The sequence below is a fragment of the Lampetra fluviatilis genome, chromosome 48 (genome assembly GCF_964198595.1).
Source record: "Lampetra fluviatilis chromosome 48, kcLamFluv1.1, whole genome shotgun sequence".
NCBI classification, from domain to species: domain Eukaryota; kingdom Metazoa; phylum Chordata; class Hyperoartia; order Petromyzontiformes; family Petromyzontidae; genus Lampetra; species Lampetra fluviatilis.
The window spans coordinates 2,305,470-2,327,908 of record NC_136322.1 but is presented as its reverse complement, the minus strand read 5'-3'; the positions used below and the strand labels follow the sequence as shown (position 1 = coordinate 2,327,908).

The 22,439-nt window shown below is 49.6% G+C and overlaps 1 protein-coding gene across 1 annotated transcript in view; it reads right to left on the bottom strand.

Moving 5' to 3' along the window:
- Nucleotides 1-4,623: 4,623 nt before the first annotated feature.
- The window catches only part of LOC144948143 (chitotriosidase-1-like), a 30,849-nt gene continuing 13,033 nt past the window's right edge, over nt 4,624-22,439 (bottom strand). Inside the window, exons 7-11 of the mRNA XM_078877571.1 lie at nt 21,819-21,930; nt 18,124-18,306; nt 9,634-9,765; nt 7,367-7,505; nt 4,624-5,084 (exon numbers count right to left, since the gene is read on the bottom strand). Coding sequence (XP_078733697.1) covers nt 4,687-5,084; nt 7,367-7,505; nt 9,634-9,765; nt 18,124-18,306; nt 21,819-21,930 — 964 coding nt within the window. The 3' untranslated portion in view covers nt 4,624-4,686. The remainder of the gene's footprint in view (nt 5,085-7,366; nt 7,506-9,633; nt 9,766-18,123; nt 18,307-21,818; nt 21,931-22,439) is intronic.

The window sequence follows — 22,439 nt, the reverse complement described above, 5'->3', positions numbered from 1 at the left end:
CCAAGGATGGGAGAGGTGCTGCCGTTTGATCGGTTACAGAGCAACATTGAAAATCCTTACACATCCCAATTTCTGCAGATACTTACAGACAATAATTTACATTGATTTGTAAGGCGCCTTCACGAATGTCTCAAGGAAAGTCCAAGAGAGAGAGAGACGGAGAAGCTCAACAGAACAAACTGACTTAAGAAGATGGTGTTTTGAGAAGAGACTTAAAAGTGTTCACACTGTCGGATGAAAGCATTTCCAGCAGTCCAGAATTCCACCACCGTGGCGCAAACGCAGCGAGTGACCGCTCACCACCTAGGAACGCAGATCAGGGGACGCCACAACAAAAGCACCCGACAGAAAAACCTGGATGGACCCCCCCCCCCCCCCCCCCATAATAGACTGGTTGGAAGAGCTACAGCTTAAATAAAGATGAGCTGAGGGTTACCACATGCTGGGCGGGAAATGCGTCGGGAAGAGATCAGCAAACCAGGAAGCTCATGCGACTTTTTAGAATCCTTTATATTAAGTTCGCGTGCTTGCTTGCTTGCGTGCTTGCTTGCTTGCTTAGGACCGTGCAAATCTTTCGGTCGTTTTTTAACCCACTTCCCGTGACCCAAACGAGCTGACATTTTCCACACAGACTCGTTGTGCCCGACAATTATTGTTCGTGAAAAAAAATTCCCAAAATTTTACACTTTTTAGGCAAAAAATAATTATTTTACATATATTCAAATAGAACGTATTCATGGCTTTGGCTGAACGTCAGAGTGTAAGAGCCCAGAGCGTAACCCCTCCACAGGCCGTGGCGGAGTAGCGCAGTTGGTAGCGCCCTCGCTTCCCATGCCAAAGGTCGCGGGATCGATCCCCGCGTCCTCCACAGGCGAATATATTTTTAAATCCTTTATATTAAGTTCGCATGCTTGCTTGCTTGCGTGCTTGCTTGCTTGCGTGCTTGCTTACGACCGTGCAAATATTTCGGTCGTTTTTTAACCCACTTCCCGTGATCCAATCGAGCTGACATTTTCCGCACAGACACGTTGTGACAGACAATTAATGTTCGTGAAAAAAAATTCCCAAAATTTTACACTTTTTAGGCAAAAAAAAAATATTTTACATATATTAAAATAGAACTCATTCTTGGCTTTGGCTGAACGTCACAGTATGAGAGCCCAGAGCGTAACCCCTCCACAGGCCGTGGCGGAGTAGCGCAGTTGGTAGCGCCCTCGCTTCCCATGCCAAAGGTCGAAGGATCGATCCCCGCATCCTCCACAGGCGAATATATTTTTTAAATCCTTTATATTAAGTTCGCATGCTTGCTTGCTTGCGTGCTTGCTTGCTTGCGTGCTTGCTTACGACCGTGCAAATATTTCGGTCGTTTTTTAACCCACTTACCGTGATCCAATCGAGCTGACATTTTCCGCACAGACACGTTGTGACAGACAATTAATGTTCGTGAAAAAAAATTCCCAAAATTTTACACTTTTTAGGCAAAAAAAAAATATTTTACATATATTAAAATAGAACTCATTCTTGGCTTTGGCTGAACGTCACAGTATGAGAGCCCAGAGCGTAACCCCTCCACAGGCCGTGGCGGAGTAGCGCAGTTGGTAGCGCCCTCGCTTCCCATGCCAAAGGTCGCAGGATCGATCCCCGCATCCTCCACAGGCGAATATATTTTTTAAATCCTTTATATTAAGTTCGCTGCCACGCATATAAAGGATTTATAGTGAAAAACTTTGTTTTTACGGGTTTACTTGTTACTCGTATCAAGGTATGAATAATAAGAAGAGGTGTTTACCCTTTCTGGCGGTAATAAAACAGGAGGTGTTTTAAGATATTCAAACACCAAATAGTATTACATTAACCACACACACTTGTGGTGAACATGCAAACAAAACATGTTATGATGATATATGCATTGTCTTTGAAACTGATTGGGCTACACATCCTAACACCTGTTTTATTGCCAAATGGTAAAACCTATTCTTATTTTTCACACTTTGATACTGGCAAAAGGTGTCCATTGATATTGCTGCTGCTCACCCCGACCTATAAATGCTCTGATAAGTGCGTTTTCTTTGTACTGTTAACTTTTTGGTGTTGTTCTCTGGTCTGACACTGATGAGACTAGGCCACAAAGAAGGCTGTCCCTGGTATAGGCCAATTAGTTTCAAAGATAATGCATATATTATATACTGTGTAACCAAAACACTTTTTTTTGTTCCTGAGTAGTAAGTGTTATTTCCGAAATGCTTTTGACTCAAAAGTACAGACAATGGCTGTTATTCCCCATAAAACTTTGCTTTTGTGACCAGGACAGTGATATTTTTGATGTACATATTTTCAATGAGAAAACACGTGCATTTGTACTATGAGACCTCCTTTACCAGTGGCAAAATATAGTAATAGGTTTTTACCCTTTCAACTGGTACAAAAACTGACACCTTTATACAAGGCATCATGTTTGCAATAACCACAACACAAGCAGTCAAAATGCAAACAAAAAGAAACAACTCTGATGATTTGTACCAGTTGAAAGGGTAAAAACCTATTACTATATTTTGCCACTTGTAAAGGAGGTCTCAGTGTAAATGCATACCCCGAGCTCTCAATACTCTGATAGTGCGCTGACTTTGAGTTGTACGCCTATTGGCGTCATCTGATCCAACACCAATGGAGACTAGGATGTAAGAAAAGCTGTCTCGGGTGTGGACCAATCTACTTCAAGGACAGTGCATATCATTATCATCATCAGAGTTGTTTATTTTTGTTTGCATTTTGACTGGTTGTGTTGTGGTTATTGCAAACATGATGCCTTGTATAAAGGTGTCAGTTTTTGTACCAGTTGAAAGGGTAAAAACCTATTGCTATGTGCATTTGTGTCTTTCATTAACATAAAGTCCTGATCACAAAAACAAAGTTTGTGGGGAATAATAGCCATGTTCTATACTTTTTAGGCATAAGCAATAAAAAAATACCACTTAGTACCCAGGAAAAAAAATGTGTTACGTAATTATCAGAGCATATTTTTTGCATGTTCACCACAATGTGTGTGATTGATGCAGTAACTTGATTCCTTGCAAACAGTATCTGTTTCTTATTTTTAAAATCAGGAAACTCCAGAGCTGAAACCTTCCCACTAAGAGATTACACCGCAGAAACGTTTCCCAGTACGGCAAGCTCTGAGGTCTGGGCCTAAAGTCAACACTGCTAAGACTCATGCAGAGTTTAAATCCACGCATGGACACCTTAAACAACAAACAGAAGGGCAAAATTAATTGGGGAATCCTCCCGATTGTCTGTCATCTATCCCTGGGCACAAGGCAAACTATCGACAGGCGTTTTGCTCATGCCCGGACGTCGAAAAAGTAATAATAAAAGATTCCGGGCTTCTTTAGTGACATCAGGTAATGGAGAAGCCTTTGAGAGAGGAACGGTAGGAGGTAAAGGAGAGAGCCTACTTAATGCACAACATCCCAGAAACGGAATATTGTCCACTGCCGGGAAATACAATGGGCAGTGCTTCCTGCTGATAGGGGTCTGAACATGCCAATAAAACAAACACTGATCGTCATGACCAATCCGAACCACTTTATTGCAGAGTGCTGATTCCGAACGATTCCCCAGGCTGTGGGTCTGGGAAACCGCGATTACACAACAACACCAATCACTGTGAAGAATACGATTAAGGTAAAATTATCGATCGTCATCATGATCGCCATCATCGTCATCGTCATCATTGTCATCAATCACGGCCAAACGACACCAGCCCACTGATCACGACGTTTAATGGAGAGCGTCGTGGGGGGTGATTTAACACCTCGACGGTATCACCGATCGGAGATATACGGAAGAGAGTCAGGCGTGGCGTTGGGGGGGAGTGTGTATTTGCCCATGTTACGTGGCCATTGTTGGATCCGTGAATCGAGGTTTCATTTGTATCGATTCAGCTCAAAGTTGATCGGGCAGCCATCATGAATGTGTCGATTTATTTATTTAAAGGGGCACCACGGTGGCTAGAAAATGTTAACTACTTCGTCTGGTATGCAGGAGGTCGGGGGTTCGATCCCGACCACTGATGCCAGCTGTATATTTGGGAATGTGCGTGTCTCTCTCTCTCTCCCCATGGTCACGTGGATCTCTTCTCCGGGTCCTCGTGTTTTCCCCTCCACATTTAGAACACGCATTGAGATTATTTAGATTATATTTTTCCCGACATAAATGTCCAAATGGTAAGCTCACTTTGTTCAGCAGCTATTATATGTGGCCAGTTCACATCTGAAAAAATAAGTTATTACATCATTGGCCGTTGCCTGGTAGGATGGTTTAGTTGTATTTGTATGTGTTTTGGTGATTAGTTTAACTTTCTTGTACTTTGCACGACTACCGTGTTTGTGTGTTGTACTGGACATGTGTGACATAACAGCTTTATAGCTCATCGAATTCCGCCTCCTGCAGTCTAAATGCAATGTTCTGATTCTACACTGGCAATTGATTGAATGGCGAGCGATTACTCGGGATTACGACTAACTCGGGATCGAGTAAGTCGTGCGACACGCATCCTCCGCTTTCATTTGCTTGCCGGCTTTACGTCCGGCAAGATCGGTGAATCCGTCACACTCCGCTTTTTAACTGGGTTGGGTGTAATTTGGGGGTGGGGACGACCGCGACAGCGACGACGATGACAACTCGGCCTCAGGGCCACGTGCACACATGAATGTCGGCGCTGTACACCAGGCCGTCGGGGCACGCCTTGTCAGACGTCGCTCCATTGGCGCAGTGGTAGAAGCGATGGGAGTCGCTTGCGTGGGGGTAGAGGCCGTCGCTCTGCCCTGCGCAGAACGAATCGCCAGCTGCCGCCAGAGTCCCCGACGGCCGTCCGGTCCCGACGGACGCGGCCATGATGGCGTCGACGTCCGCGTCAGTGGGTACCGCGTCAGTGGGTACCGAATCCTCCTCCCGCGACGTTTCCCCGGAGGTGGGGCTCTCCTGCTTGCTGCTGCTGCCGCTGGCGGTGGGGGTGGAGGTAGCACCGCTCTCCTTCGAGGCCAAGGTGTCGTACAGCCTCGGCAGGGTGCACTGGCCAATGGTGCCTGGCAGGTCGGGGGGCGGAGGGGGGTAAGGGGGTGGCGAGGGTTCAGTGGGCGAAACGTCGTCGCGTTTGTGGGGGGAGCTCTGCTCTGCTAAGCTTGCCGGGGACACCTGGGGACGTAATTGGGAATCGACTCCGAACGGAATCGGAGGTGAAAGGCCGACGAGGCAAGGTATTTAACCAACACAGTGGGCAGTGTATAGTGCATTGTGTAGTCTATAGCGGCATAGTGTTTAGTGTAGCTTATAGTAGTGTAGTATATAGTATTGAAGTGGATATTGTAGTATATAGTAATGTGGTTTATAGTAGTGTAGAGTATAGTAGTCTAGTGTATAGTGTAGTGTATAGTGTAATGTATAATAGTGTAGTATATAGTAGTATATAGTAGTGTAGAGTAGTGTATATTTGTACCTGATGATGATTGCTTGTGTTGCCATCGAAACGTATGATATTATTTAATTTATTTTTCTTTCTACGTGACTTTAACGAAAGAACCAAAGAATAGTGTATAGTAGCTTATAGTAGTTTAGTGTATAATACTGTATTTTATAGTAGAATAGTGTAGTGTATAGTAGGGTAGAGGTGTGTATAGTAGCGGAGTGTATAATAGTTTAGTGTATACTGTAGTACATAGTGTAGTGTATAGTAATGTAGCATATAGTGTAGTATATAGTATTGTGGTGTATAGTAGTGTAGTTTTTAGTAGTGTATAGTATATAGTAGTGTAGTGTATAGTAGTGTATTGTATAGTAGTGAAGTGTATAGTAGTATAGTGTATAGTGATATGTATAGTAATGCAGTGTATAGTGTAAAATAATGTATAGTGTAAAATAGTGTAGTGTATAGTAGTGTAGTGTATCGTCGTGTATTATATTGTGTAGTGTATAGTAGTGTATAGTAGTGTATAGTGCAGTGTAAAATAGTGCATAGCAGTGCAGTGTATAGTAGTGTATAGTGTAGTGTAAATTAGTGTATGGTATAGTAGTGTAGTGTATAGTAGTGTATAGTAATGTAGTGTACAGTGTAAAATATAGTAGTGTATAGTGTAGTGTAAAGTAGTGTAGTGTATAGGAGTGTAGTGTATAGTGTAGTGTAACATAGTGTATATTGCAGTGTAAAGTGTAGTGTACAGTAGTGTATAGTAGTGTAGTGTATAGTGTAGTTTGTAGTGTATAGTGTAGTCTAAAATAGTTCAGTGTAGTCTGTATAGTATTGTAGTGTACAGTAGTGTAGTGTAAAGTAGTGTATAGCAGTGTAGTGTATAGTAGTGTATAGTGTTGTGTAAATTAGTGTCGTGTGTAGTAGTGTAGTGCATGCAGTGTATAGTCTAGTTTAAAGTAGAGTGTAGTGTATAGTATATAGTGTATTGTATAGGGTAGTGTATAGTGTAGTGTATAGTGTATAGTAGTGCATTGTATAGTGTAATGTAAAGCAGTGTAGTGTATAGTGTAGTGTAAAGTAGTGTAGTGTATAGTAGTGTATAGTAATGTAGTGTACAGTGTAGTGTATAGTAGTGTATAGTGTAGTGTAAAGTAGTGTCGTGTGTAATAGTGTTGTGTATGCAGTGTATAGTCTAGTGTAAAGTAGAGTGTAGTGTATAGTATATAGTGTAGTGTATAGTGTAGTGTATAGTAGTGTATTGTATAGTGTAATATAAAGTAGTGTAGTGTATAGTGTGGTGTATAGTAGTGCATAGTAATATAGTGTATCGTGTAATCGTGTACTGTGTTGTGTATAGTCGTGTTTCAAGTCAGTTGCCACCGTAGTAGCGGCGGAGGAGCATTAACACAAGCGACGAACTGGAAATCAATGAGACTGACTCGTTGCAGATATTCTTTGCTTGTTGCAAAACGAAGAGATGATGACTTCGACGACTTTAGATACTGCTTTCAACCTATAAGGCTTCAAAAGGACTCGTCCCACATTACTTTCAGGAACTAATTACATTTATATATACCCTCAAGGTCCATTAAGATCTTCAGATCTCTCAAATGCTCGGCATTGCCAGGGTCTCGGGTTGAGTTATTTTACCGATCAGTGTTTTTGTTAGCGCGGCAGCCACAGGCTATGGAACGCCTTGCCACTCAAAATCAGGCATTCAGAGTCGGTAGATCGATTTACAACTGCTTTGAAAACCAATCTCTTTAAAGTGGCCTTCACTCTCTAGTATATCCGGTTGGACCCTGGTTCTGTTTTTGTTTTACGCGCTTTTCGTGCATTGGTGCATTGGGATCCTAGAATGGAATGGCGCATTGAACATTTGAATTATTTTTTATTGCTCACCGGTGTCAGTGGTGAGGATTTTCTTGACGAGCTTGAGGAGTGGGTAGGCTTCACCTTTGCACTCATTGCCCGTGAAGTCATCCATGTCCAGAGACCACATCATGGCACCTCCCAGACCCTTCGACTTGAGCCAGCACACCTGGGAGGGACGGGGAGGGAGTCAGAGCCACTCTCCCCTCTCTCACCACCACCGCTACCACGTGTAGCAGCAGCATAGACACCACGACCACAACCACTACCGCGTGCAGTAGCAGCATAACCACTACCACGTGTAGCAGCAGCATAGCCACAACCATTGCTACCACGTGTAGCAGCAGCAATGCCACCACCACCACGTGTAGCAACAGCATAGTCACCACCACGACATGTGTGGTGGTCAGGTTTGACACACACGCGCCACAACCAGGGGGAGGGGTAGGAACCGGTCTGAACCGGTCGGGCCAACGGCGGTTGGGACCCCTCTGAGGGGAGGGGGCTGGCAGGAGCTACGATCCCCCAGAACCCCGCCCCTCAGGGAGAAAGAGTATATAAGGCGGCTCCCTGAGAGCGCGAGTTAGTCCGTCTCAAGCCAAAGCCAGAAGCCGCCTGGAGATCAAGAAGACCCTGGACCCCAAGCCGCCGATGTCCTTCTAAGGGCCGGGGCTCAGTGCGGTGCCAGTGGTCGTGGGGCTAGGACCCTGTGGTTCCCTCGGCCTGATGCCCTTGTAAGGGCCAGGTCCGGACGGGCCAGTGGTCGGGGACCCACCGGTGCCAGCGGTGGGTCAGCCTCCCCTAGGGTTAGATAGCCGGAGGGCTCAAGTAGGGGAAGAGTGGGTAAGATAGCCCGGAGGCTGCACCTCCCCAGGTTGTGGGTGAAAGGGGCCATTACCCCTTTGTGTTAAGGGATTAGTATAACTGTTGGTGAATAAAACGTGTTGCCTCTAAGAAGACTCCGTCTCCTTCCAAGAACGTTACACATGTAACAGCATAGCCATCACCACTGCGACCACGTGTAGCAGCAGCATAGCCACCACCACCGCCACGACCACCGCCACCACAAATACCAATACAACTGCCATTCGTCACTAAGTGACGGTGACGTCACCACGGCGCCTGTGCCAGGCCAGGTGCATTTTGAGGCCACGTGAAGTATTGAAGGCTCGCTGCTGACGAAAGGTCTCGGGACAGACCCAGCAGGTGCCATAGGTGGGCTGACTGAGTTGACCGGTAGATGCACCACCACCGACTATGCCAATTTGCTGCATTTTAGCCAACAGCGATCCACTCATTGTTGTGAGCGTCGCTCCTCTGCCCTCCGTTGCTATTGGAGGGCGACTTCCTCCAACTGCACAGTAGCATCCTTCACGATCATCCTCCATACAGGGCAATCTTGACACTGCTGGTACCAGTCATCGGTAAGTCCACACAGCTCCACATCCTCCCGTACCGATCAGTCCATCCCTTCTATAGCTCGTGCCGTGCCTAATTAGCCCCCTTTATGCGGTCAATCAGAAGCTTCTTGGGAATACTGTGGTTGGGCATGCAGGCGATATGGCCCGACCAAGCAGCCAGGCATGATGGCCTACTACGAGGTGAGAGGCTAACACACTCACACACAAAGACAAAGATCCCCGTGTCGCTTGTAACAGACTGTAGGGGCAAGTGCTATTAGCGAGCAGCACCTATGAAGGCGGAACAGTACACGAAGGGGTGGGTGGCCGGCACCACGCCCGGTCTGCCTTTGTTTCCCCAGTGGCGATGTTTACACACTGGCTCCTGAGGTAGATTCCATCTCCTCAACAACCCGCACCCACAACTCATCCTTGCTGTGCCACACGGCTCTTCGAATCTCCAAGCGAAGACTGCCGTAAGCCTCCTCATTATCCAATGTTAGATGTTGTAGACGACAGGAGTGGGCCTGTCGTTTTCTCTCAACCAGCCAGAACACCTCCTCCTCCAGCCAGGATCTTTGGGGAGGTCTGAACCGCATACCCAATGCAACCATTGCAGCTGTATAAGCCACAGTCCTGAACCTCAGCCATTTCCCCTCAACAACACAAGAAGTTGGGACGATGCCAACCCCAGATACAAGCGATGTTGACATTTCTGCTTGCAACTTTCCTGAGCTAGCTGAGACCAAGGCCACCGCCACCACCACCGTCACCGCGACCACTGCCACCAACGCCACCACCGACACAACCACCACCACCACCGACACAACCACCACACCCACCACCACCTCTGCTACTACCCACCACCACTGCCACAACCACCACCACTATGCGCACCTTCTGCCTGTAGCTGGGGATGTCGTCGTAGCCAACCCACTGGCCTCTGCGGTAGGTGAAGCCGTAGGCGTAGGGAACCTTCTGATCGTTGAGCCACACGCGGTTGAAGCCAAGGCGGAGCTGAGGGCACATCTGGCACGGCACACAATGGAAGATGTTCAACCCATTTCCAACCCCGCCACCGCCAAGGCGGAGCTGCGGGCACACCTGGCACGGCACACAATGGAAGATGTTCAACCCATTTCCAACCCCGCCACCGCCAAGGTGGAGCTGAGGGCACACCTGGCACGGCACACAATGGAAGATGTTCAACCCATTTCCAACCCCGCCACCGCCGCATTATAGCCTGAACAACGATGTTACCCCCTACCTGTAAACGTGCATTGAGGTTATTGCAGAATCCCTCTTAGCGAGCAACCCTGTTAACGACTAAACGCTTAACGACAGGTGTATAGTGGTGTAAATTAGTGTAGTGTATGGTAGTATATCGTAGTGTAGTGTATACTAGTGTAGTGTATAGTAGTGTATAGTGGTTTAGTGTATAGTGGTATAGTGTATAGTGGTATAGTGTATAGTGGTATAGTGTATAGTAGCGTAGTGTATAGTGGTGTAGTGTATAGTAGTGTAGTGTATAGTAATGTAGTGTATAGTAGTGTAGTGTATAGTAGTGTATAGTAGTGTAGTGTATAGTGGTGTATAGTAGTGTAGTGTATAGTAGTGTATAGTGGTGTATAGTAGTGTAATGTATAGTAGTGTAGTGTATAGTAGTGTAGTATGGTAGTGTAATGTATAATGTGTATGTGTGGGTGAGTAGGTATGTGAGTGAGTATGTCGGTGAGTGGCTGTGAGTGTGTGTGAGTGAGTGGGTGTGTGAGTGTGAGTGGGTGATTGTATGGGTGAGTATAAGTTAGTGAGTGAGTGTGTGAGTGAGTGTATGTGAGTGAGTCGGTGAGTGGGTGGGTGAGTGTATGTGAGTGAGTGGGTGGGTGAGTGTATGTGTGGGTGGGTGAGTGAGTGTAAATGAGTGGGTGAATGTATGAGTGAGTGTATTATTGAGGGTGTGTAAATGGGTGTGTAAGTGAGTTGGAGAGTATACGTGTGAGTGAGTATGTGTGAGTGGATGAGTGGGTGAGTGAGGGAGTGGGTATGTGAGTTTGTACGTGAGCGGGTGTGTGAGTGAGTGGTTATGTGAGTTTGTATGTGAGTGGGTGTCTGATTGAGTGGGCGAGTGAGTGTGAGTGAATGGGGGAGTGGGTATGTGAGTGGGCCTGTGAGCGGGTTTGTGATTGGGTGAGTGGGTGTGTGATTGAGTGAGTGTGTGAGTGAGTGGGTGAGTGTATGTGAGTAGATGTGTGATTGAGTATTTGAGTGAGTAGGTGAGCGGTAGTGTAGTGGTTAGCGCTACGCTGCGCTATGAACCTGGCGACCTGGGTTCGATTCTCTGTCAATGCCAACATCAGTGACGATTATCCGAATCGGTCCTGGGCCTCCCTTAGGTCGACTCAGCCTCAAATGAGTACCTGTGTAAACATCGCCACTGGGGAAACAAAGGCAGACCGGGTGTGGTGCCGGCCACCCACCCCTTCGTGTACCGTTCCGGCCTTCATAGGTGCTGCTCGCTAATAGCACTTGCCCCTACAGTCTGTTAGAAGTGTAATAAGGGACTTGACCACGATCTCTGGCACAGTGTCCTTTATTTGGTCCGTACTGTATTACCCACACGGCTGTCTCCTCTTTGCTCTTTCCCCACCGTGCTGACTCCGATGTCTCTCTCTTCTCCACCTGCAGCCCCTCTGTTGGCCTCTGTCGCTCCTGTAGCCCCCACAGCAGCTCCGCTGCTGTTACTCACTCTCAGCCCCCTTGGCTGTAATCGCTGCTGCTCTTCTCGCTCTTGCTTACTCCGCAGCGCTGACAGCCTCGTGCTGTCTCCCTCTCTCTCTCTTCGTCGCTCCTGCGACTCTCTGCAGCCACACCGCTGCCTCTAACACATAGCCTTCCTGGCTGTACTCTCCGCAGCTTCTCACCACCCTTTCGCTCCCTGCTATTCTCCGGGGTTGGCTCCCGCTGGCCGACGGTGCCCCCTCGTCACGTTCGCCCGCGCGGCCCCACTCTTTTCCATTCACACCCCGACTGACTTCTCTTTCCGGTTTACCCACTTAAGGACCCCAACCTTTCACCCACGTCACCTGGCTCCGCCTCCCCATGACGTCACATCCGGAAGGTCGCTTACGCCCGCATTACACCACCCTCCCCCGTAGAAAAAACCCAGCCGACCTCGGCTGAAAAATACCAAAGCGTAATGCGGTGAACCGACCTTCCGCACTAAAGGACACCAAGCATGCAATATAACAACAGAACAATAACAACAAGTAACATCAACGGACGTACAGAAGCATGCAATAAATACAAGGGTAAGAACAAGAACAACAACACAACATACAATCAACGAAACGTAAGTGATTTAGAGCGTGTGCGGGTCGCCGGACCGTCCCGGACGGTCGGCGGCCCGCTCGCAGAACGGGAACGCGATGGAACTCGATGAATGACAGGGGGTAATTCTCCTGTTGCGGTTGGAAGTCCACCAGCGTCCCGTGTTCCTGAAGAATCAGTCTTGGCCGTGTCGTTCGAATGTGCCTGCGGCGGGGTCAGAAGGGCTGCTGGGCTCGAAGGTCTCGCAGAGCTGGCAGGCGCCCTCCGAGCAGGGCACCTCGTCCCCCTTGGTGTCACGGCCGACCTGTCTGGAACAGGTACGACAGGCGCTCTAGCAAGATCAGTGGACGCAGGCAGGGGAGAGTCGGCGGCAACAGACCCCGGCAAGGCAACATTGGGAGATGACGCATCACGTAGGGGAGCAACATATGGTTTCAACCGCGACGTATGAACAAACCATCGGCGAGAACCAATCTGAACGCGCGCCGACTGTGGATTGGGAACCTCAATGAGGCGCACAGGACCATGCCAAGGTTTGTGCAATTTAGGAGAGGTCCCCGGCCGCACCTGCGGGCAATGGAGCCAGGCCAGTTCTCCAACCTTCCAGGGGCACTCCCCCTCGGACCGCCGAGCATACCGCTCGTTCCGGGCCTGGGCTTTGGCCGTAGCTACGCGGGCATTTTCCCGCGCCTCAGTGACCCGGCGAACCGTGTCCTGAATGTATTCAGGGAGTGGTTTACGAGGTCCCTTCACCCCAGTACCCAATTGCACATCCACTGGAGGCACGTTTTCCCGACCATACATAAGGTAAAACGGCGAATACCCTGTAGCCGCATGAGGCGTCATCCTGTACGCCGAAAGCACTCCGGGGATGTGCAGATCCCAATCTGATTGCTGTTCACTCACAGTATGGCAAAGCATGGCAGACAATGTCCTGTTCAGCCGCTCGACCATACCATCCGTCTGCGGATGGTATGGGGATGTCCGTATTTTCTTAGTCCCAAGGCCCGCGCATACTTCCGCCAATAATTTAGAAGAGAAATTTCGGCCCTGGTCCGTGAGGAGTCTCTCAGGCGCCCCCTTATCCATAATGTACCCAAACAAAAATGCGTCGGTGATGGCTGCGGCCGACTGATCGGGCAACGGCCAGGCCATCGGCCAACGGGAGAGATACTCAACCCCTACCAGCAAATATTTATTTCCCCTCGCCGATGGTGGGAAGGGTCCCAATATGTCCAGTGCCACCAATTCATTGACTCGAGACACCTGAATCGACTGGAGAGGCGGCACGTAAGGATGTTTAGGCGGCTTACGTCGGGCGCACTCAGGGCACGCGCGCACGTGCCCTACGACATCTGTCGCCATGCCGTGCCAAAAATAATGACGTTGCAACGTCAACAAAGTCTTCTGCACCCCTAAATGTAAGAGTGTCTCACAATGGAGAGTCCTAATCAACTCGAATCGCAAGGACGTCGGTACCACCACACGCCAGCTTTCCTGGACCCCTTCTCGCCACATAAGCAGACCATCTCGGAGAGCGGTTCGCGGCCCCACAGCCGAACTCGGACTCACATTGTCCCTCGTAGACCGCTTTCGCATGGACAACAACGACTCATCCATCATCTGTTCCCGAATCCAGACAGACCGTGGCAGATTCAAAACCCCGTCAGTCGGTCCCGGTTCCATCGGAGTATCCGACTTCTCGACGGCCAACGTAAGCGGCTGAGGGGGGTTCAGAATCGGCGAACACCTATGTGTCCCCGACTCACATTTGCAAGGGGCTCGCCGCGGTAATCTGGAAAGTGCGTCACCGTTCGCATGGCGCACTCCCTTCCGATGTTGAATTTGGAAGGAAAATTCCTGTAGCGTGTCCAACCAACGTGCCCACTGTCCGGAAGGCTGGTCCATTTTAAGTGCATATTGCAAGGCCGCATGATCCGTTCGCACAACAAAGGAACGACCGTAAAGGTACGGTCGAAATTGCCGTAGGAAAAAAACAACCGCCAAAAGTTCTCTACGAGTAACACAGTAGCGAGTTTCCGCAGGAGACAAGACTCGGCTACCATACGCCACGACGCGCTCTACACCCCCTTTAGACTGTGATAACACCGCCCCAATACCTGTGTCACTCGCGTCCGTATCAAGAATGAATGGGCGATCAAAATCGGGATAATCCAATGTTGGGGCCGTTGCCAATAGATCACGCAGACTCCGAAAGGCCGCCTCTTCCGGCTGTCCCCAAACAAACTTCTGTCCTTTACCCGTAAGGAGATGCAAGGGCCTCGCAATCGTCGCAAACCCCGGCACAAATCTTCGATAATACGAGGCAAATCCCAAAAACCGCCGAACATCCCCCACGGTGGCCGGAGTCGGCCAATCCCGGACGCACGCCGTCTTTTCTGGATCCGTGGACACCCCCTCAGCACTCACAATGTGCCCCAGATAACGGACGGACCGTTGCAGTAGGTGGCATTTTTTTGGTTTAAATTTTAAATTCGCAGAGCGCATCCTCGTGAACACTGTCTCCAGCCGTGTTAAATGTTCCTCAAATGTGCGGCTGAAGACAATGATATCGTCCAAATATATAAGACACGTCTCCCACTGCAACCCCGTCAAAACGAGCTCCATCAATCTTTGAAATGTGGCAGGGGCCGCATTCAATCCCATCGGGAGGCAGTTAAATTGAAATAACCCCTGCGGCGTACGGAAAGCGGTTTTCTCCCGTGAGGACTCGTCAAGGGGGAGCTGCCAAAATCCCGAAGAGAGGTCCAGTGTGGAAAAGAACTTAGCCCCCGACAATGCGTCAAGGGAGTCGTCCATACGCGGCAGGGGGTACGCATCTGCCACCGATATCTTATTCAATTTCCGGAAATCAACACAAAATCGCAAGTTGCCATCCTTTTTCTTAACCAAGACCACCGGAGCGCCCCATGGGCTGTTAGATGGCGATATGATGTCCGCAGCCAACATGCCTTCTACTGCCCCCCGAATGTGTTCTCGCTCCGCAGGACTCATCCGATGCGAATTTAATCGAATAGGGGCAGCATCGCCCGTCTCAATGTGATGGGAAAGCAACGATGTGCGGCCCAAATCCAAATCATCGGAGCTGAACACATCCGAATATGTCAACAACAATTTACGCAGCGCATCACGTTGCTCCACGGACAGGGAAGAATTTTCGTCACATAAGTTAGCAATCCAACGATTATCCGAACCCCTCGGCTCGGAAACACCAGCGACCACTCCCCGGCTATGCGGACAATCGTGCGTCGCAAACGCCGTAGTGGCATGTGCCACAACCGTACCGGCCGGAACACGGATGTTTTCCACCCCCGCGTTAAGCACCTGTAAAAACGGTAATTGATCCGGCCGGACAATGGTCTGTGCCCCAACTAACGCCAATCCTGTTGTTATCGTGGCGGATGGCGACAACAAGACCCCTACTGCTCCCAGCCGATTAGGCAGGGGCTTCCGATACCGCAAGGGTATAAGCATCTGTGAACCAGGTGGGATGTCCACAGATGCGGCGGACAGCGCCTGCACCTGTACGGCCGAAGCAGGTCGCCCCCAGGGCGACGGCAGAAACGATATTTGACGGCCACCCGGCAATTCAATACAATTCTCATTGATTTTGATCAAAATGGGCATTCTAGCCAAAAAATCGGTGCCTAATAAGCAAGGAACCGCCAAAGATCTTGATATCAACACAACACCCGAAGCCGACACATCCCCAATAGATATCTTAGCATCCACCTGGCCCACGATACCCATACTACCCCCGTTCGCAGCGACGCACGACCCATAAACCGGGCGCACAGACCCCGGCGGGATGCCCAACAGATGGAAAATGACATCCGATATAATAGTCGCAGACGCTCCAGAGTCGACCAAAATACGCACATCCACCCCTTGTATAGACCCCGGTACAGTGGACGAACCCGTAGCGGCCGCGACGACTCTCCGCGCCAATTTGCGCCACTGCGTCACCGAGCGACAAGGCCCCGTCGATGGCCTATCATGAATAACAACAATAGGGTCGCGCAACGAAGGTGATGGGTGAGGTGCAAAGCCTTGCCGGGTGTCTGGTGTGTGCCGACATGCCTGTTTCGGAGGGTCTTTGGGCGTCTTGTCCGGTACAGAAACCTCCTGCTGCGGCGGACCCGGGAAGCGGGCCCAGCAATCCTTGGCGTAATGGCCCCTACGGCCGCAGCGGAAGCAGTCGGCATCGTTGCGCCGCAGCGCAGGTCTTGCATCCCGACGGCCCCGTTCCGATGGCGTAGCGCGCAGACCCGGGCCTCCGCGTCCCGACCATGGAGAGGAGGCGGCCGTCAGCTCCCGAGGACCCCGCTCATCCGGCACATAGACCGCCTTTGTGGGGTCCCACCCCGTCGCACCTCCTTCCTTGACGGGCCCACCCGTCCATGCCGCCACTTGCTTCCAGCGACGGAGATTAAACTGCGCATCCAGACACTTTGCTGCCGCTCGGGAAGTGAGCTTCTCATGCCCACACACAGGCATGGGGATCCCCAGATCCCGAGACAGCTCCAGCATTTTGCCCAATATGAGAGGCTCGAGCAGGTCCTGTGGCGTCTCCGGATAAGCTGCCATGGCCAGCTCCAGCACCGCACCTCTGAACGCCACGGGCGATTCCTCGGGTGCCCGCTGTCGTTGAGCGAATCGCCGATGCGCATCGTCAGGTGGCTCATAAGCGTCGGCCATTTCTTCAAAAACTCCGCATAAGGTCTTCTTTTTGTCGGCCGTTATGGAACGGAAAAATCGAACAGATTCATCGTCCAGTAGAGTCGGTAACACTTCCAAGGCCTCAGCATCGGTCCATCTTGCGGAACGTACCGCCGCCAAGAATCGGCAGGCGAAAGCGCTCCAATCGCCCCCGATGGAGAATTCCTTAACTGTGGTGAGGTGGCGACTCCGACTTCTCTTCACGTTCTCTTCAATTGTTGGTTGTTCTGGAGGCAAATTCAAAAAGGCGTCGGCCCGCGGCGTGTCCAAGATGGCGGTTTGGCGCCGCGGGACGCGCAAGATGGCGGCTTCTTGCCGCGTGGCCAATGGCGGCGGCAGGGCAGGCAACGTGGCGGCCCGTGGAGCACCTTCAGCTTCCTCCGTCGTCCTTGGCGTGACGAGTTGACATAGCTGCGCCAGGACATCCTTGAGTGCCTCCAGTTGCACCGCCATCTGTTGCCATCTCTGATCAGCATCCGATGATGTTGCCGGCCCCGCCATCGCGCCGACATCTTCCACACCCGTCCCCATGCTCGCTTCAGCAGAGCTCTCCTCCACCACCCCAGCAGGATCCATGGTTGGAGGGAATTCGTCGTCGTCGGACGATGAAGCTGATGCTGGCGGCGGAGTAATCTTCTTCCTCACTTGCTTCGACATGCCGTTTCACTTCTGACACCAGTGTAATAAGGGACTTGACCACGATCTCTGGCTCAGTGTCCTTTATTTGGTCCGTACTGTATTACCCACACGGCTGTCTCCTCTTTGCTCTTTCCCCACCGTGCTGACTCCGATGTCTCTCTCTTCTCCACCTGCAGCCCCTCTGTTGGCCTCTGTCGCTCCTGTAGCCCCCACAGCAGCTCCGCTGCTGTTACTCACTCTCAGCCCCCTTGGCTGTAATCGCTGCAGCTCTTCTCGCTCTTGCTTACTCCGCAGCGCTGACAGCCTCGTGCTGTCTCCCTCTCTCTCTCTTCGTCGCTCCTGCGACTCTCTGCAGCCACACCGCTGCCTCTAACACATAGCCTTCCTGGCTGTACTCTCCGCAGCTTCTCACCACCCTTTCGCTCCCTGCTATTCTCCGGGGTTGGCTCCCGCTGGCCGACGGTGCCCCCTCGTCACGTTCGCCCGCGCGGCCCCACTCTTTTCCATTCACACCCCGACTGACTTCTCTTTCCGGTTTACCCACTTAAGGACCCCAACCTTTCACCCACGTCACCTGGCTCCGCCTCCCCGTGACGTCACATCCGGAAGGTCGCTTACGCCCGCATTACACAAGCGACACGGGGATCTTTGTCTTTGTGTGTGAGTGTGTTAGCCTCTCACCTCGTAGGAGGCCATTATGCCTGGCTGCTTGGTGTAGCGTCCGGGAAAGCCGACTCCGCTGATGGGCGCTCCGATGCCAGTGGAAGCGGTGCTGAGGGTGAAGGAGCGGCCGTACAAGGGCAGCCCAACCACCAACTTCTGCGGAGGGACTCCACCCCTCAGCCATATCTTCACCGACGATTCCTGGGGAGGAGAGGGCCAAGGGCGGTTAAGGAGGGGATTGGAGGGGGGACTTGGTGGGATTTCGGGGTCACGACTGACGCTTTGCGTGCGTTCATAATAAAGGTTTTTGGGTTAGATCGCGTTATTTATAAATGTGTCGTAACCCTCCACCACCCGACACGGCCAAACAGTAAAACATGTGTCACGTTGACTAAAGACAAATAGTTCATTACTTTGTTGTGTTGAAGAGTGAATCCACAGCATTTACAATTTTTTGAGTACGACGTTTCGCTGGTAATTACATCCAGCATCATCGGGCAATTCCCCAGAATGGTGAATCCCTCACTTGCTCCCGGTCTTAAATAGAGCAGCAGGGTGACGTCATCATTTAACTCCTTCAGGTGCAGTGATGCTTGTTGTACGTAGGTGTGTGGGTGGGTGCTAAGATCCCGGCTCGGACCCGAGTTCAATTCCCGCTCAATGTTGGAGTGGATTTACTCTCCAACACACAACCGATGTGCTGTACTAGTACACTACACTGTACACTACACTATTATACACTGCACTATACGCTACACTATACACTTACACTATAATCGTAAACGCTGTAATGGGTTTACTCTCCAACACACAGCTGGTTAGTGCTGTGCTAGTATACCACACTATACACTATTATACACTACACTATACACTACACTATAATCTACACTACACACTTCACTATCCACTACACTGCTATACACTGTCATACAGTACACTACTATACACTACACCATACGCTACACTACTATACACTGCACTATACACTACACTATACACTTCACTATCCACTACACTGCTATACACTACTATACAGTACACTACTATACACTACACCATACACTACACTACTATACACTTCACTATACACTACACTATACACTACACTATACACTTCACCATCCACTACACTATACACTTCACTATCCACTACACTACTATACACTACTATACAGTACACTACTATACACTACACTATACACTTCAATATCGACTACACTGATATACACTACTATACAGTACACTACTATACAGTACACTACTATACACTACACCATACACTACACTGCTATACACTACTATACACTACACGATACACTACAACATACACCACTAGTGCTGCACTGGTCACGAATTGGCCACGCGCTTTTGTTCACGTGTTTTATTGCCAGAAATGGTAAAACCTATTCTCATTTTTGTAGATTTCCCGTAGCTCAGCATGGCGGATCGCCATCATGAGGTAAGGCCCTCTGTCTGTGTGTTGCCTCTGGGGCAATTAAAACCCAGGAGTTGTGTTTAAGATGTTCGAACACCAAAATAGACAAAGATCCCCAGTATAGTCTTAACAGACTGTAGGGGCAAGTGCTGTTAGCGAGTAGCACCTATGAAGGCCGGCACAGCACACGAGGGGGTGGGTGGCCAGAACCCCGCTCGGCCGCCTTTGTCTCTCCAGTGGCGATGTTTACGCACAGCACCAGGTACTCATTTGAGACTGAGTCGACCTAGGGGATTCCCAGGACCAGTTTAGATAATTGTAACTGGTGTTGACCGTGAGTGGGAATCGAACTTGTGTTGCCAGGTTCGTAACCAACATAGACACGCACACATATGCACGCAAACCTTTTACAAACCAAGTACGCATTAACCCTCACACGTACCCTGCGGCGAGTATGCGAGGGGGTACAGGAGACTCGACCCCGACCCGGGCGCCTGCTGCAGTCAAATTGGAGTCTGCGTGTCTCTCTCATGGTTAGGAGATGTTAACTACCTCGCCTGGTCTACAGGAGGTCATGGATTCGATCCCGACCCTGACGAGATGTTAACTCCCTCGCCTGGTGTGCAGGAGGTCATGGATTCGATCCCAACCCTGACGAGATGTTAACTACCTCGCCTGATGTGCAGGAGGACGGGGGTTCGATCGCGACCCTGACGCCTGCTGTTGCTGCTGTGTATTTGGAGTCTGCGTTGTCTCTCTCTCCACTTAGTGAGATGTTAACTAGCTCGCCTGGTGTGCAAGGAGGTTGTGGATTCGATCCCGACCCTGACGCCTGCTGCTGCTGTATATTTTGAGTCTGCGGTGTCTCTCTCTCCCCGTGGTTGCGTGGATTTTTCTCCCCATTTAGACTCAACGTCTCCACACGTGTCGACTATTTTGGTTGCTTCTATAAATGTCCACGTGATGATGATGGACCACCACTTGATTGAGCTGCTTATCATTTATGGGTTTCGAAATGTCTATGTATCTCTATGTGTCTCTGTGTGTTTCTATGTGTCTCTATGTATCGCTATGGATCTCTATATGTATCTGCGTTTCTATGCGCCTCTGTTTCTCTATGTATCTCTGTGGGTCTTCATGTTTATCTATGTATATCTATGTATCGTTATGGGTCTCTGTGTCTCTATGTTTCTCTATGCATCTCTGTGGGTCTCCGTGCATATCTGTGTATATCTACCGGTCTCCATGTATCTCTATGTGCCTCAATGTATTTCTATGGGTCTCTATGCGACATTAATGTCCACGTGAAGACGATGATGATGATGAGCCACCACTCGGTTGAGCCGCTACCATTTGCGATGTCCAGGTCAGGGCTTCTGACAAGAGAGCGAAACGGAAGCTTAGTTGGGGGCCTTCCTGTGACAATAAACAATAGTTTCATGAAAAATAAGAATGGGGTTATACCCCTTTCTAGCAATGAAACAGGAGTTGTGCTAAAATGTCCAGAAACCACATAGATTACACCTTTATCAAGGAATTAAGTCTCTCTGCATGAAGCACACACAGTACTTGCGGTGAACATGCAAACAAACATGGCTGTCATAGTATATATCCGCATTGTTTTTGAAACTGCTTGGCCTACACCAGAGGCAACAGCCGCCTGTCTTCATGGCCCAGTCTCACCACCAAGTGTCAGACCAGAGGACAATCCCCAAGAGGCGAACAGTACAAGGACAATGGCCACATGTGTGATTAGAGCCACTTCGAGCTCGGGAGTGAGCAGCAGCTCTATCAAGTACTTTCCGAGGCTTTGCACTTCTGTTGTGTCAGTGCATTGTTGTAAAACAAAAAGCACGAACAAACAAAAAAAACACAAAAAACACTAAAAACCGAAAAAAACACAAAAAAACTAAAAATAAAAACTAAAAAATCCGACAAAACCCCCACTAAAAACCGAAAAAAACTCCAAAACCACAAAAAACCGGAAAAAAACTAACAACGACAAAAAAAACGAAAAAAAAACGTGTGGCACCTACGAGGAGCATCTCTGGTCAAAATTACAATAGATTAAAATATAAAGAGCTTTCTAGCTTTTCGGATTCCTACTCGCTCAGCGGGGCCGCAACCCGGTGGAAAAGGGAAATCGTTTTTTACGCCGAGCCGGGGCTCCCGATTCATTCCAACGGTGAGGAGAGCCGTGGAACGATTCACAGGATCGCCGTAAACGTTTCAGCAAGGGGGAATGACCCCCCCACACCGCCGTCGCCTCTGGGCTCACCACTGTGTCCGTCTGGTTGATGGACTTGGAGGCGAACAGGGGGCTGTGGTGACTCGTCTTCCCGTTCTGCTTCTGCAGGTCGTACGACATGAGGTTGATGAAGTCCAGGCCCCTGCACGCCGTGGAAAAAGCAGCCGCATCATTCCGTCTCTCTCTGTAGCTCTCTGTTTGTGTCTCTGTCTCGATCTCTCTCTCTGTTTCTCTCTGTCTCTCTCTCGGGGTAAGCATTTACATTATGAGACCTCCTTTGCCAGTAGCACTTTGACTCCAAGTGTTGTGGTTATTGCAAACATGATCCCTTGTATAAAGGTGTCAGTTTTGTTGCCAGATAAAAAGGTAAAAACCTATTACTATATCTTGCTACTGTCAAAGGAGGTCTCATAATGTAAATGCTTACCCCGAGCTCTCAATACTCTGAGAGTGCGCTGTTTTTGAGTTTTGCACCTTTTGGCATCATCTGGTCCAACACCATGTTAGACTAGGCTCTAAGAAAAGCCATCTCGGGTGTGGACCAATCAATTTCAAGGACAGTGCATATCATTATCTGAGTTGTCTCTATTTGTTTGCATTTTGACTGCAAGTGTTGTGGTTATTGCAAACATGATCCCTTGTATAAAGGTG